At 40.2% G+C, this 12,823-nt stretch overlaps 1 protein-coding gene across 1 annotated transcript; it reads left to right on the top strand.

Annotated features, from left to right (window-relative positions):
- The first annotated feature begins 331 nt into the window (after positions 1-331).
- Positions 332-5,756, top strand: irx5a (iroquois homeobox 5a). The gene is made up of 3 exons (XM_044133320.1): positions 332-1,385; positions 2,276-2,681; positions 3,376-5,756. The coding sequence occupies exons 1-3, from the start codon at positions 1,143-1,145 to the stop codon at positions 4,083-4,085; spliced, it is 1,359 nt and encodes a 452-aa protein (XP_043989255.1). The 5' UTR covers positions 332-1,142; the 3' UTR covers positions 4,086-5,756.
- Positions 5,757-12,823: the final 7,067 nt, after the last annotated feature.

The raw sequence follows: 12,823 nt of genomic DNA, 5'->3' as shown, positions 1-12,823 counted from the left end.
GGTCTGGGGGAGTTTGCATCGTTTAACTCTCACTTTTGTAACATCGGTCTGGGGGAGTTTGCATCGTTTAACTCTCACTTTTGTAACAAGCGCAACACCTCAGCTGGCGTTTAAGAAAGCCGACAATTGCAATAATCCATTTGAACCACCCCAAAGTCCCTCCACAGACGCGGATGTTAACACAATGCGCGCAGAGATCGAACAGCCTCTGTCTGCTCGTTTAGCGCACGAAATATGGAGGGGGAAAAAAAACACGCGTTTTCTTTTTCTTTACGCACAAAGAAAGCGATCGCTGCAGCGAGGCGCCTTTTTTCGTTCCTGGCGGTATCTTGCAAGCCCACATCTCCTGCATACAACAGCCGATTTGTTGTTGATCAAGTGTGAAAGTAAGGACTTCGTATTTGGGAGAAAGGGGAGGAAAGTTGAGAGTTGATAGACTCGCATGACGTCGCCGTCCAAAAGGGGGGCTGCCAGGCGTACTTGAGGCTCACTGCAACGAGGCTTGTTAAAAACGGGAAAAATAGAGAAATTGAGAATGAGAAGGCTTGTTAGTTAACGTGAGAGAAGGGAGGGGGTGAGGAAGAGAGAGAGAAAGAGAGGGAAAGGGAGAGAGAGAGATAGAGAGAGAGAGGGAGAGCGTGTGTGTGCATGGGTTTGGACAGGGGTTGTGGTTACCCAGCATAAGCTTGCCTTTCCCTTCTGTGACTACACCCCGAGAGGAGGAGCGTGCTGCGCAGCGTAGTAGGCGTCAGGATCCTCAATTTCCAACTTAGCATCTTGGCAGGACGTTTTCCCAAGCAAAGCCCCCCGTCCGACGGGAAAAAAAATAAAACTTCTGCACAGGCATGAGAGCGACGGTGCAACTCAGATAAAGGAGCAGCAGACTGTGAACTCTTCCGACGGACAGAGGCTGGCTGGGTGGCTGGCTGGCAGCGACCAAAAATAATCCGCTTCTTTTTTTTTTTATTTCGGCAGTTCACTTTTTGATTTCTGCCTTGTCATTTGCAAGAAGAGGACTGACATCGGGGTCTGCATACACGTAGCTCATATGCGCTCCGGCAGCAGCGCATGAGAAGACACACACAAAAAAAGCGGGGGAAAGTGCGCAAGTTTAAGTGGCTTCACACTCTCGGGGCTCCAGCATGGCGTATCCTCAGGGCTACTTGTACCAGCCGTCCGCCTCTTTAGCCCTGTACTCTTGCCCCGCGTACAGCACCAGCGTCATATCGGGACCCAGAACCGAGGAGCTTGGGAGGTCCTCTTCGGGATCCGCGTTTGCGCCCTATGCCGGATCTACCGCGTTCACCAGCGCCTCTCCGGGCTACAACTCCCACTTACCTTACAGCGCGGACGCGGCTGCGGCTGCCACTTTCACCTCATACGTGGTGAGTAAATTAAAGGTGATTATTGATCCAGAGAAGGCGCAGAAAGCGAAGCAGATGTAAAAAAAGTGTAAGGGTTCTGCTTAATGAACCAAGTGGCTGTTTATTAAAGTATATATACAAAAAAGAACTATATTTTCAGGAGTCTCCCGCAAGTATGTCATCAATAACACACACACATTATATATATATATATATATATATATATATATATATATATATATATATATATAGATATATATATATATATATATATAATGTGTGTGTGTGTGTGTGTCTGTATCTTTTATCTAAAATGGTGAAACACTACCTTGAATTCACTGTGCGCGAAGCGCGAGTGCAGAAGCGCCATATGATTGGAGCTTATAGGTCACTCTATTTGTTTTTATAAGCTTATTGACTGCGTCAGCTGCGGAATTCAACCCCAGCTGCAATAAAAATTAGACTTGCCGTTTTGATTTTTAATCTCCTTGCTGTTTTTTCCCCTATGATATAAGTTCTCAGACTGTCTTTAAAGACCAAATAACAACAATAAAAAAGGCACATGAAAATAAAGATAATATAATTATTATAAGGGCTATATTATAGGTCGTTTTAATCTTGTTTAATATTATGTCCAACAAATATTTCTTACCTACATGTTGCGACAAAATAAAACAAAAAAGTAAATGATCAGACATCATTTAAGACATAAAAGTTACCCACAACTCTATAAACATTTTACTGAATTAAAGGCATGTGCGTCATCGTGCGCGTTTGTTTTACAGTGCACGCGCATGTGCGTGTATGTTTACTTCTAAGATTTTTTTTATTTTTTTTTTTGCAACTGTTTAGAAAATAACTGAAGTTTCAAAATATGTATGCATTCACTAATATTTTTGTTTTTATTGCAGAGTTCTCCCTACGATCACACAACGGGAATGGCTGGTTCTATTGGATACCACCCTTATGCGGCGCCCCTGGGCACCTACCCTTACGGTGACCCCGCATACCGCAAGAACGCAACGCGGGACGCCACCGCCACCCTGAAGGCTTGGCTCAACGAGCACCGAAAGAACCCATATCCAACTAAAGGGGAGAAGATCATGCTGGCCATCATCACCAAAATGACCCTCACACAGGTGTCCACCTGGTTCGCTAACGCCAGGAGGAGGCTAAAGAAGGAGAACAAGATGACCTGGACCCCTCGAAACCGGAGCGAGGACGAGGAGGAGGACGAGAACATCGACTTGGAGAAAAATGACGACGACGAGCCAAACAAGCCTCTTGACAAGGGGGACTCCACAGACACGGAGGCAGGTCGGTGTTGCAGGGGGAAAAAAAGGGCAAAAAAAAAAAAAAAATCATCAATTTTTCATCGCAGTCGTTTCCACTCAAGGCGCAAAATTGATTGCTGGTTAATGGTGGTGTATAATTTATAATGAGACAATTGCTTTAAATAATAATCACCTTGAAGTCCCCTCGTTTGACTTTTCATGGGCTGAAATTGCTGGGGACGCACAGTGTTTAGCAGTCAATTTATCTTTAACGGCATAATAAGGATGCAAATGCTGAAGTGGTCTGGGAATTCAAGTGAAAGTGCTTTTACTCTGATTATTTCTGCTGAAGTCCATTATAATTCTAATGCATCAAACGGATATATATATATATATATATATATATATATATATATATATATATATATATATATATATATATATATATATATATATATATATATTTAAATCGCATGGTAACGTTAAGAATCTTTAATTATTGTAATTATGAGGTAATTCCCCTTTTTAGTCTAGTGCACTTATTTATGAGGAACTTTATAAGCGCAGTAAAACCAATGTAGTTATACTTAAATGTGATATTTTAGTACAGGGCACTTTTTAATTCTTTTTCTTTTGCCTCATGATCACCTAAAATACTTTTTTTTTTTTTTCAGCTCCACCAGTAATGTGCTGTTACGATTATTTGGCAATGATTCCATTCTTTATTTGCGCTTCAGATCACAAACTACTGAACCCAGGGGACATTGGCTGTGACAGATTTAAAGAAGAGAGCCATGGTAAAGAGACGGATCCCCTCCTGAGCGACTCGGAGTTAAAAGAGCAGGAGGAGCGGACTACGGAGCTGCTGCCGGATTCCGCCAAGCCGACCACCTCGTCTCCACCAGCGGTGCCCCGAGGGAACCAGGCCGGCGCGACGCAAGACAAACCGTCCGATTTGAGCCACCCGCAGAATACGGTGACCAGCAACGTGACCTCTGTTATTCACTCGCCCCCTTCAGCCCCTAAACCCAAACTTTGGTCTTTGGCGGAGATCGCTACGTCTTCAGACAGGTGTAAGGGAAGCGGTGAGACGCAGCAGGCGTGCCCCGGCTTGGGTCAGAGCGCAGTGCTGGGCACCAACGCCTCTCCGTCTCGGTCCTCCCCCCAGTGCCCGCTCCCCAACAGCACGGTCCTATCCAGGCCTCTGTACTACACCTCCCCTTTCTATCCCGGCTACACGAACTATGGTGGCAGCTTTGGACCCCTTCACAGTAACCACGGCTCGGTGACCACGGGCTCCACGGCACATTTCAATGGATTAAACCAGACTGTGTTAAATAGAGCAGAGGCCTTGGTAAGGGAGAGCCAGAAAGTCAGAGGCCAAACGCAGGTAGATCTTTGTAAAGACTCCCCTTATGAACTGAAGAAAGGTATGTCAAATATTTAATACCTGAATATTTTCCACTTCACCACGGACTTCTATTTATTTTATTTTATTTTTTTTTTGTGGTTGCATTAAAAAAAAAGAAAGAAAAAAAAGAAAAAAACAACAAGAAGAACGCTGAAGCAAATTCTGAGAATATGGTTATTTTCTGAGTAAATGCTTATCTTCAAAAGAATTTTTAGTTTCTGAATGGTTAATCCTAAAAAATATGTAACAAAAATGGTCTTAATTGCTGCAGCCGCCTATTTGTATGAAAGACTAACATGTATATTTAATGTAGCTTTTTGTATTTAAAATGGACAACACGCTATCTTTGAAGTAAATTATGGAGAAAAAAACCTACACACTTGTGCAGAGGTTATTTGGTGGAACGGCTGATGTTGCTTGGTTTGTTTACTTGCATTTTGCACGATGACAGATTGTTTAAAGATCATTAGTCTCACATCACACAGGCAGTTCTGGGGAGTTTTGTCTTTATGATTTTAATTTTATTAGGTCAAATTCTACTCAATCCTTCAGTTATTTTCAATTCCCTTTTTTTTTCTTGTGCGCGTTTCTAAAAGTGGATGTTGACATAATAACAGCAGCAAAGCGCAGCCATTTAACCCAATTACCTTTTCGTGTTCTACCCAGAGCAATCAGGTGCTGAACTCCGGTAATGAGCAGGATTTTATGCCAAATTTAGACCTCATTACTATTTTCTAAGGCGTGGCAAAGCTGTTTAAAAGGGACGCGACCATGCATTTAAAACATACTGGCCCATTATATATCATTAATCGAGTCTCTTTTTTTTCTTTTTTCTTTTTTTAAATTGCGCGTTGGATGTGAAACTCTGCAGAACGTTGCCATGCAGGCAGCAGACACAGAAACATATTATGAGTGTGTGCAAGCCAGCGCTCTCTCTATAACTCTTCCAACTTCTGCAGGTAGGTGTCACACTTGCTCCTACAATTTCAGGGAGGGGTGGGGTGTGGGAGTCTGGTAATCCGTAATGGAAACCCATCCGCGATCGAATTGCTTGGTAAGAGTTATTATAATAAAAAATGTGATAATAAGATGTATATACAAGTAAGAAGAAGAAGAAAACAAAAACAACTGAAGCCACAACAATAATCAGTTAATATGACGGGGGATTAAAACTGGTGTAACTGCAGAGCAACAAAGAGGAAATCAGACTAAATTAATGATTAAATTTTATTTATTATTTTTAAGCTTGTTCTTATTGAATATAGAGGTAAAAAATAATACAAATATTATTATGAAACATTATGATTAGATGTGTTCTAGGCCTCAAAGCCAAAAGGCCTTATTTTCTTTCTTTTTAATTTTTTTTTGTTTTTTTTGCTGTCAGTTCTTTTTATTCGTTTTTTTTAAATTTATTACCTCTTTTTAAAGGGCATTGAAAAGGTATAATTATTATTATTGATGTCGTTATTGTTGACCTCCACTGCTGTGGGATGGCATGCTCTTGTTTATGGCCGCCATTAATCTCTATAGTTTGCTTTTTCCCCCACTTCTCCGGCGTGAAATCTCCCCTGAGGTTTCAATAATTCCCTTAGCCTTAATGTCCTCTGTTCGGCTCCTCTATTTTAATCTGACAGAGTGTGCAAGAGCAGTGATTGCGACACATCAGCCGGCTAAATAGCGTAATTATGTTTTTTTTTTTTTTGTTTTTTTTACACCCTTCTTTTTCTTCTTCCTGCTGTTGATCCCCGGAGGGATATGGAGCTCTTCGATGCGACGTCTCCTCAGAGAGTATTTAGGAGTTTCATTAGAAAACATTACCGAATCGTGTGTGAAGACATTAAAATACTTTTTCCGTCTTTTGCTGAGTTTCTGTAGAATGCGAATTTGTATGATTGAGATACATCAGGGAAGATTTTTTTTATTTAATGTGTTCACATTTTTTTTTTTTTTTTTTTTTTTTAATTCAAAAGAAGTTTTAGGCGTTTGACAAATCACAACGAAAAATAAATTTTCTTTAAATTATTATTTTTCGTCTATTTTATTTTATTTGTCATATTTTTTTGGATTACTTGCCTTTTTTCTAGTCCCACGATTCAAGTTGACTTAAAAATGTACTACTTCAGTATGCATATCCATTTATTATTATTATTATTATTATTATTATTATTATTATTATTATTATTATTATTATTATTATTATTATTATTATTATTATTATTATTAATATGATTATTATTATTAATTCAAGAAAACGTTGGGACTTAACATATTCAATGTCAATATAAGCCTATATTTTATAATGCTAAACTGCTGAAGGGGTTGTGCAGGAATTACAGGCCTAACTGTAATTATCTTCAAGTTTCTGGGGAAGAAAATGAAGATGAAAAAAAGAAAATCACCAACCAAATTAATATAGACTGTATATAATCGTTGATTATTCTTGTTCTCTTTCCCTGCGCGATAAAAGCCAGTCAATTAACCCCAGATTACTCGAGGACGCGGAGCGGGAGAATTTGCGAGCCTTCATCAGAGAAGGCATGACAGCCTGCAGGGGAGATCCTCCCAGCAACTTTTTTTCCTTAACTCGGTCCCTGGCTTCCCATCCGCTTGAATGGCGTGTCGGTTCATTGTTGGGATCGCTACAATTTGAGAATACTAAGTAGGCTTGAAGCCGTTCCCACGTGTGAAAATGAAGGGGGAAAAAAATAAGCCGACAGGGGGAGAAACTGGAGAGGAAGAAGAGTAGCTCTGTAACCTTCACTCCGACTTTGTTACTGAACCTTAAGCGTATAGAATCGGGTTAAAAATGTTTGTTTCGTTGTTGTTGTTTTTTTCCTTTTAGTTTTCGTCTTTTGTTATTTAAGCTAAAACACTGGGTAACAACCTGTATACATCCTGCAGTCCCCAAGAATACATTAATCATAAAATTAAATTAATTATGTCACTTAAAAAAACAGTCATATCGAAATTGTTGTCACAAAGAAAAAAAAAACGACCAATTGTTAACAGCTAGATGGCATTTTCCTGGTTCAAATAGTTGACATTTACGAACAATGAAGCCAATAGAAACGAATGAATAAAAAAACAACAGACAAGTATTTAATAATGTTATATATATATTTATATATATATTATGTATACTTTTTTCTATTTTACTTTGTTCGATTATTTTTTTAGAAGGTTGAATGAAACTCAGAGATTTCCTTTTGAGGCTGACATAAGATCAGGACCAATCCAACTTCGACATCGACCGGTCAAATGGGTCGTTGAAAGCCTCTGAACTGTTTATCTGCGTCGGTCCGCGGTGTGAAAGCAGAACCTGTTGAATTTCGCTCATAGCGCTCGAAGCATCTTACATAAACAAGACTATTGATGCAACACGACTTTGTAGTTGGGAGTCGGATTCAGCTCGAGTGCGTAAAAAGATACCGGCTGTATAGTTGGCCAACTCGGATTATTCGCAGGGGTCAAGCTTATGTGCTGAAACGCACGCAATACCAAGCGCGCGGAAAAAAAAAAATAGGGGCCTCAGAAAACATGGCTGTTTATAATTGTCACTAAGGCTGCTGAGACGTTCGATCAATTCTTCTACTTCTTCTTTGAAATATTCTAAAACACAAGATTACATGTTAATAAGTAAGATTTCAGGTTTTACTTCCTTATACAAATAATTTTTTGGTACAGAACCATGAAAAAAACATAAAACAAACTCTGACATCTCTGTGTAACATTACACTCAAATCACGGAGAGTAACTTGCTCATGTTAAATGGAGTTATAAAGCAGTCTGGAACCTGCTTAAGTGGCCCAGATAAAGTGTCAGAAAGTGATTTACCTCTGTTTTCCTGCACTTCACGGACTGTTTTTCTATTTCTCCATATAGAGCCCCTCTGGGAGAGATTACATGTGTAATTTTCAGCTGTGAGATGTTTTAAGTGACCCACCCTCCAACTCCCCCAACATAAATAAAACATTTTTATGAAGTACAAAAAAACAACATTATAAAGGAGTGATGCGCTGAGATCCTTGCACTGCCATGTGTTTATATATATAAAAAAGGGTTTAACTGGATTTAGGTGAGGATAATAACTCAATTAGCTTAAATTCCTGAACTGCTTCTACAGTGCAAACAAGAAGCCTAATTTTACTTAATTGGAGACACAATCTGCACAAGCACACACATGCACATCCACAAAGCTCTCCTCTGAAAGCACCTTGACTCCTTGAAATGGGACCAATCTGCTCTGACAGCAGTGTGGCGTGAGCCTCTGACCCTGTGACTGCAAAGGGTCTGTGTTCAGTGGCCATGTAAGGGCTCACTGGAGCTCACACTGAGGGGTACTGCCCTGCCCTGAGGGAGGCGACATGCACAAACACACACACACACACACACCCACCCACACACACTATATGTATATTATGTACATATAAAATGTAGGGGCGGATTTGTGGCCTAAACTCCATGCCAAAGCCCCTCAGGTATGCATGGCCATAGGGCAGAATGAGTTTGAATCCAGAACGAAGGTGGAACCACCATCCCTTTCTTCTTCCTCTGGCCATGCACATATCCTGCTTTATAGGTGAGCAGGTTCAATACCCAAATACACATGTGCAATCTTGAAACATGTATAGTTTGCGATCATTACGCCACCCAAAATGGAAAAGTTGCAGTAGTTGTTCAAATCAGTAAAATAAAAAAGGAAGGTCTCAATAAATCTGGATTCGCAGCTCTAATCTCACAAAGCGTATGGCCGTGAAGAAGATTGATGAACTGTTTTCTTTCAGTGACTTCACTGGGTCCACAAGGGAGGAGGGGTACCGAGCTGCCTCAATGTTTATTTACATTTGCCCTTTTTAAATGATCCCTTTCTTCTCAACATCTGCTCCACATTACCACACAGATATCTGTCCTAATGACCGCTATAATGCCTGCACTCACACACAGGCCTCGCCTGTAACATTACCATTATCCACCGTCATCTGGGACACTTTACCCTCCTCAAACCACCTTGCACAACAAAAATTGGTCCTGCCACTGCTAGTCCTTTATTTTTGTGCAAAGCTTCTAATTTTTGATGCTTCCAGCTTGGTGTAGTCCGAGGGATGCAAATGACTCTTTACTTAATTGGATCAGCTCCCAAGATGGACATAAAGAGAGGGTACTAGCTTTCTACTCAGTTTCCCCAAGTTATTCCAAGCTCTGCCTCAGCTCAGCAGTAAAGGGATCCCTGCGTATGACCAGACCTCACTCTCTCAAGGACAGAAGCTGCACTGATCCTGGCTGGGACAGCATCAGAATGCGAACTTTAAGGTGCTTATAAGTGATGTAACTCACTGGTTCCAGACAGGAACAATTACAATGGCTTCGAGTTTTGTAAGATGTGCATATCTGGTGTATTGAACCAGCACCAGCAAAGTCTAAATATAAACACAAACTAAAACCAATTAGTTTTGTGGTTGGGTGGAACACCGTAATGGCCACTCAGTTTTTAAAAATTAATTTAAGATAAAAATTTATGATAAATTACAGATGAAAATACACAGAAAGAAACATTCAAATTCAACAATAATGTTAAATGGTAAATAATTATCTATTAAGCAAGTTCTGCAACCTTAATTGCAATTGACTTTCCAGAAAACCTCCTGCTGAGGATTTGATAAAAGTTACAACATTTATTTATTTAAAAAAAAATTTTTTGTCTTCCACAGTGAATTTGTTTTTGAATTTCAGTGACTCAGTCTCAAATGACATCAGGTCACTTACATTAAACATTAGGAGAAAAAAAGCATCAAGGCTAAATGTAGCCGAGGCTAACAAAGTATGTTCCAACAAATCAAACCTACTGATTATTTTGTATTATTGTATTGTACTTAAAAACATGCATTTATAAATTATTAAAATTCAAGCAATTAATTGTTTTAATTTTAAAACAATTAAAATTGTTTTAAAACCTCACCTTCACTTCAAGTTTTGCCATAGTAAAACATAACTTGTGAAATTGTGGCTATTTGTTTTAAAATTAGTAGAAGCCCCAATCTGACCATCTTCTACATAAAATTTCTGTTTCATTCCAAAGTAAAAAAGAAAATACAAGAAAATATGAAAAAGCTGCAGTGGCTGGCAGCCAATGAAAGTGTGCTGCTGCACACTGATTAACAGTGTGGTTTACAGCCAACTCCAATAGGTAATCTCATCAGAGAGGGGCTTTAAACAGATAAGAGACCACCCCTAACTACCCCCCTCTGCCAACTGCATCCTTCCCAATCAAGATGTCCCATTGTACTCATTAAACGAGAACTGCTAACACCTCAAGCAGGCTTGCTAGGCCAGCCTAAAATAAGGCTCAAGACATCTATTGACCTCATTTTCAATAAAAGGAGCTTCTTCCAGTCTGATGGATGATTTGCTGGTCTTGCATGGAATGACCATCTGGATGGAAGGATGTGCTCACTGTAGTAGGTATGCATCACTTGCCAGGTAAGATTCTCTGTGCATAGAAAAGCCTGCACTTTGCAGCTATATGTATCCCACTTTAGGTCGTATGTATAAAACCAGAGCAGCTTGTAATAAAGAACAGAGAGGAAGAAGAAAAGTCTAATTGAAATTTTTACACCATATGGTCACTATTGACTTGGTTTTTCTCATTTCAAGGCAAACATGAGGTTATTCTGATATGAAGTGAGAAAATCCCTTGTTGCATCTGGAGACCTAACAGCAGTTCATTCAGATATCAAAAGCTTTGTACCCAGACTTCTTTGTTGCCGAATAAAGAAAAAGGAATCCAAAACAAATCAGTGAAAGAGCTCCGTCTGTGGTAAAACCCCTCGTCCTACACAGCTTCCCTTTTTGTTTGGGGAGCTCAGATTGGGTTCACAGTAGCTGCACTTTAAGTATAGAACGATCTGATTTATTAGCTTGTCAGGGGAAGCATTGTTCAAGAAAGCAATCAAAAAGCACTTACCTAGCTCCTCTAAAATGACTGCTTTTTTCACTGGCTAATTTGTGTAACTCCCATGGAGAGTCTGGCAAAGAGTTTGATGAGGCATATAATGATGATTAATGAATTTATTGCCCTGCTGCTCATCAAACAGTTGTAGCATATAGTTCTCCCTCTCTATCTGCAAATGTGTTGCGCAGGCTTCAGACAGAGGGATGCAGATGAGATAGCACTGCCCTCCTGCCCCCAGCCTCCCTTTGGCTGTTAACCTGACTGACCTGATGGGCATGAGAATGTGGCAGACGGTCTGTGGGTCAAGTTGATGCAAAATGAACGGTTTAATAAAAGGTTAAGCTGAAAATGCAAGAAAACCTGCAGACAGGGAGGCACACTCTCAACATTCACCGTCTGATCAGTTTTGTGGCAAAATCAGGAAGAGGGGTTCTGCAGGGCATCATCTCCGACCTCGTCCCACAACAGTCTGTGAAGTCTAGAAGAACGACAAACACAAAGGCCAGAGAGACTAATTAATGAGTCAAATATCATCAAGTACACACTTTACACAGGAAGTGTCCAACATGTTGAAAAATGAAGTAGAAGGGATCACATGTTCTATTATTCAGCTGCAACAAGGCCTGCTCTCATCACAAATGATGATTAACGACAGCCAGGGCAGAGAGGGAGTGTGTGTGTGTGTGTGTGTGTACGTGTGTGTGTGTGTGTTTGTTTGTGCCTATTTGTGATAGTGGGTTTGTGATTAGGTCACTTTGGGGTCAAAAGCACATCTACATATTTGCTAAATAAGCCCACCTCCTCATCCCACTGCCCGGCCAGCTCCAATAAATCCAGGGTCACGCATTTCTTCACTCAGCATTGCATAGGGAAGCTTACACTTAATTGCACCCGGTGCATTCCTACCTGCTGCTCTTTGCTCTACTCTGCTTGATTGAGTTGGAGCTTGTTCACCATTTTTGGCAACTGAAGAACGCATTGTTGCAACTTCAGTCGCTTCCCCCTTCCCAACCAGTGCTAACACCCCCTACCCCCAACCCCATCATCACCCCCTTTGAGATCAGTTCCCTGGATAGACTGGATTCTGCATTTACTTATTCATTAGCTCAGTCCCTTAAATACATCAAAGAGTTCCTTCGCTCACACAATAAACCAATAAAAGCAATTATAACGCTGTATCTTCTTGGCAGTGTTGATCTCTCGGGTGCCAACGTTAGATAATGAGAGTCTCATGACATAAGTTTTCTGAGAAAGCTCTTTTTCTGTCTCTTTCTAGTGTACATGCACCTCATTGGTTGTTGGTTCTTCAATGCTCTGCGCATTGCTTTGCATGCTGCACATAACAGAATTTGTGAAAATCAGAAATTAAAAATTGGACTTTAGTTGCAATTAGACTGATATAGTTTGATGCAACTCAGTAAGAGACCCACAGAAATTTCGTGGTGCTTTGCCTACTACATGTCTCACATCAAATATTAGCAGTTCAAATTCTTTAAATATTCAGTGGCTTCCTAGGGTGTCTGTTTTTGTTTGATACAGTGGATGGAGTGGTTCAAGCACAGGCTATTCTAGGTCTGATCACCTCTTTTGCACAGCACAAAGGAGATGAAATGCATTCGTCAAAAAGGACGAAATTGAGATCCACTCATTGCTTCCTGATATTGCTTTCAATCATTTTCCTCAAAACGAGAGACAACAACACAATCAGAGGGATCGGAATATATGCAGATTATGGCAATAAATTTTTTATGAGCACATTGCATCCTAAAAGTGACAAAAACAAATACGGAAAAAGCGGAATCAGCAGGGTGAAAAAACAGAGTTA

This window comes from Gambusia affinis, linkage group LG02 (assembly GCF_019740435.1).
Source record: "Gambusia affinis linkage group LG02, SWU_Gaff_1.0, whole genome shotgun sequence".
NCBI classification, from domain to species: Eukaryota; Metazoa; Chordata; class Actinopteri; order Cyprinodontiformes; family Poeciliidae; genus Gambusia; species Gambusia affinis.
Note: the sequence above shows the minus strand (reverse complement) of the source record. Positions and strands in the feature narration are given on the sequence as shown.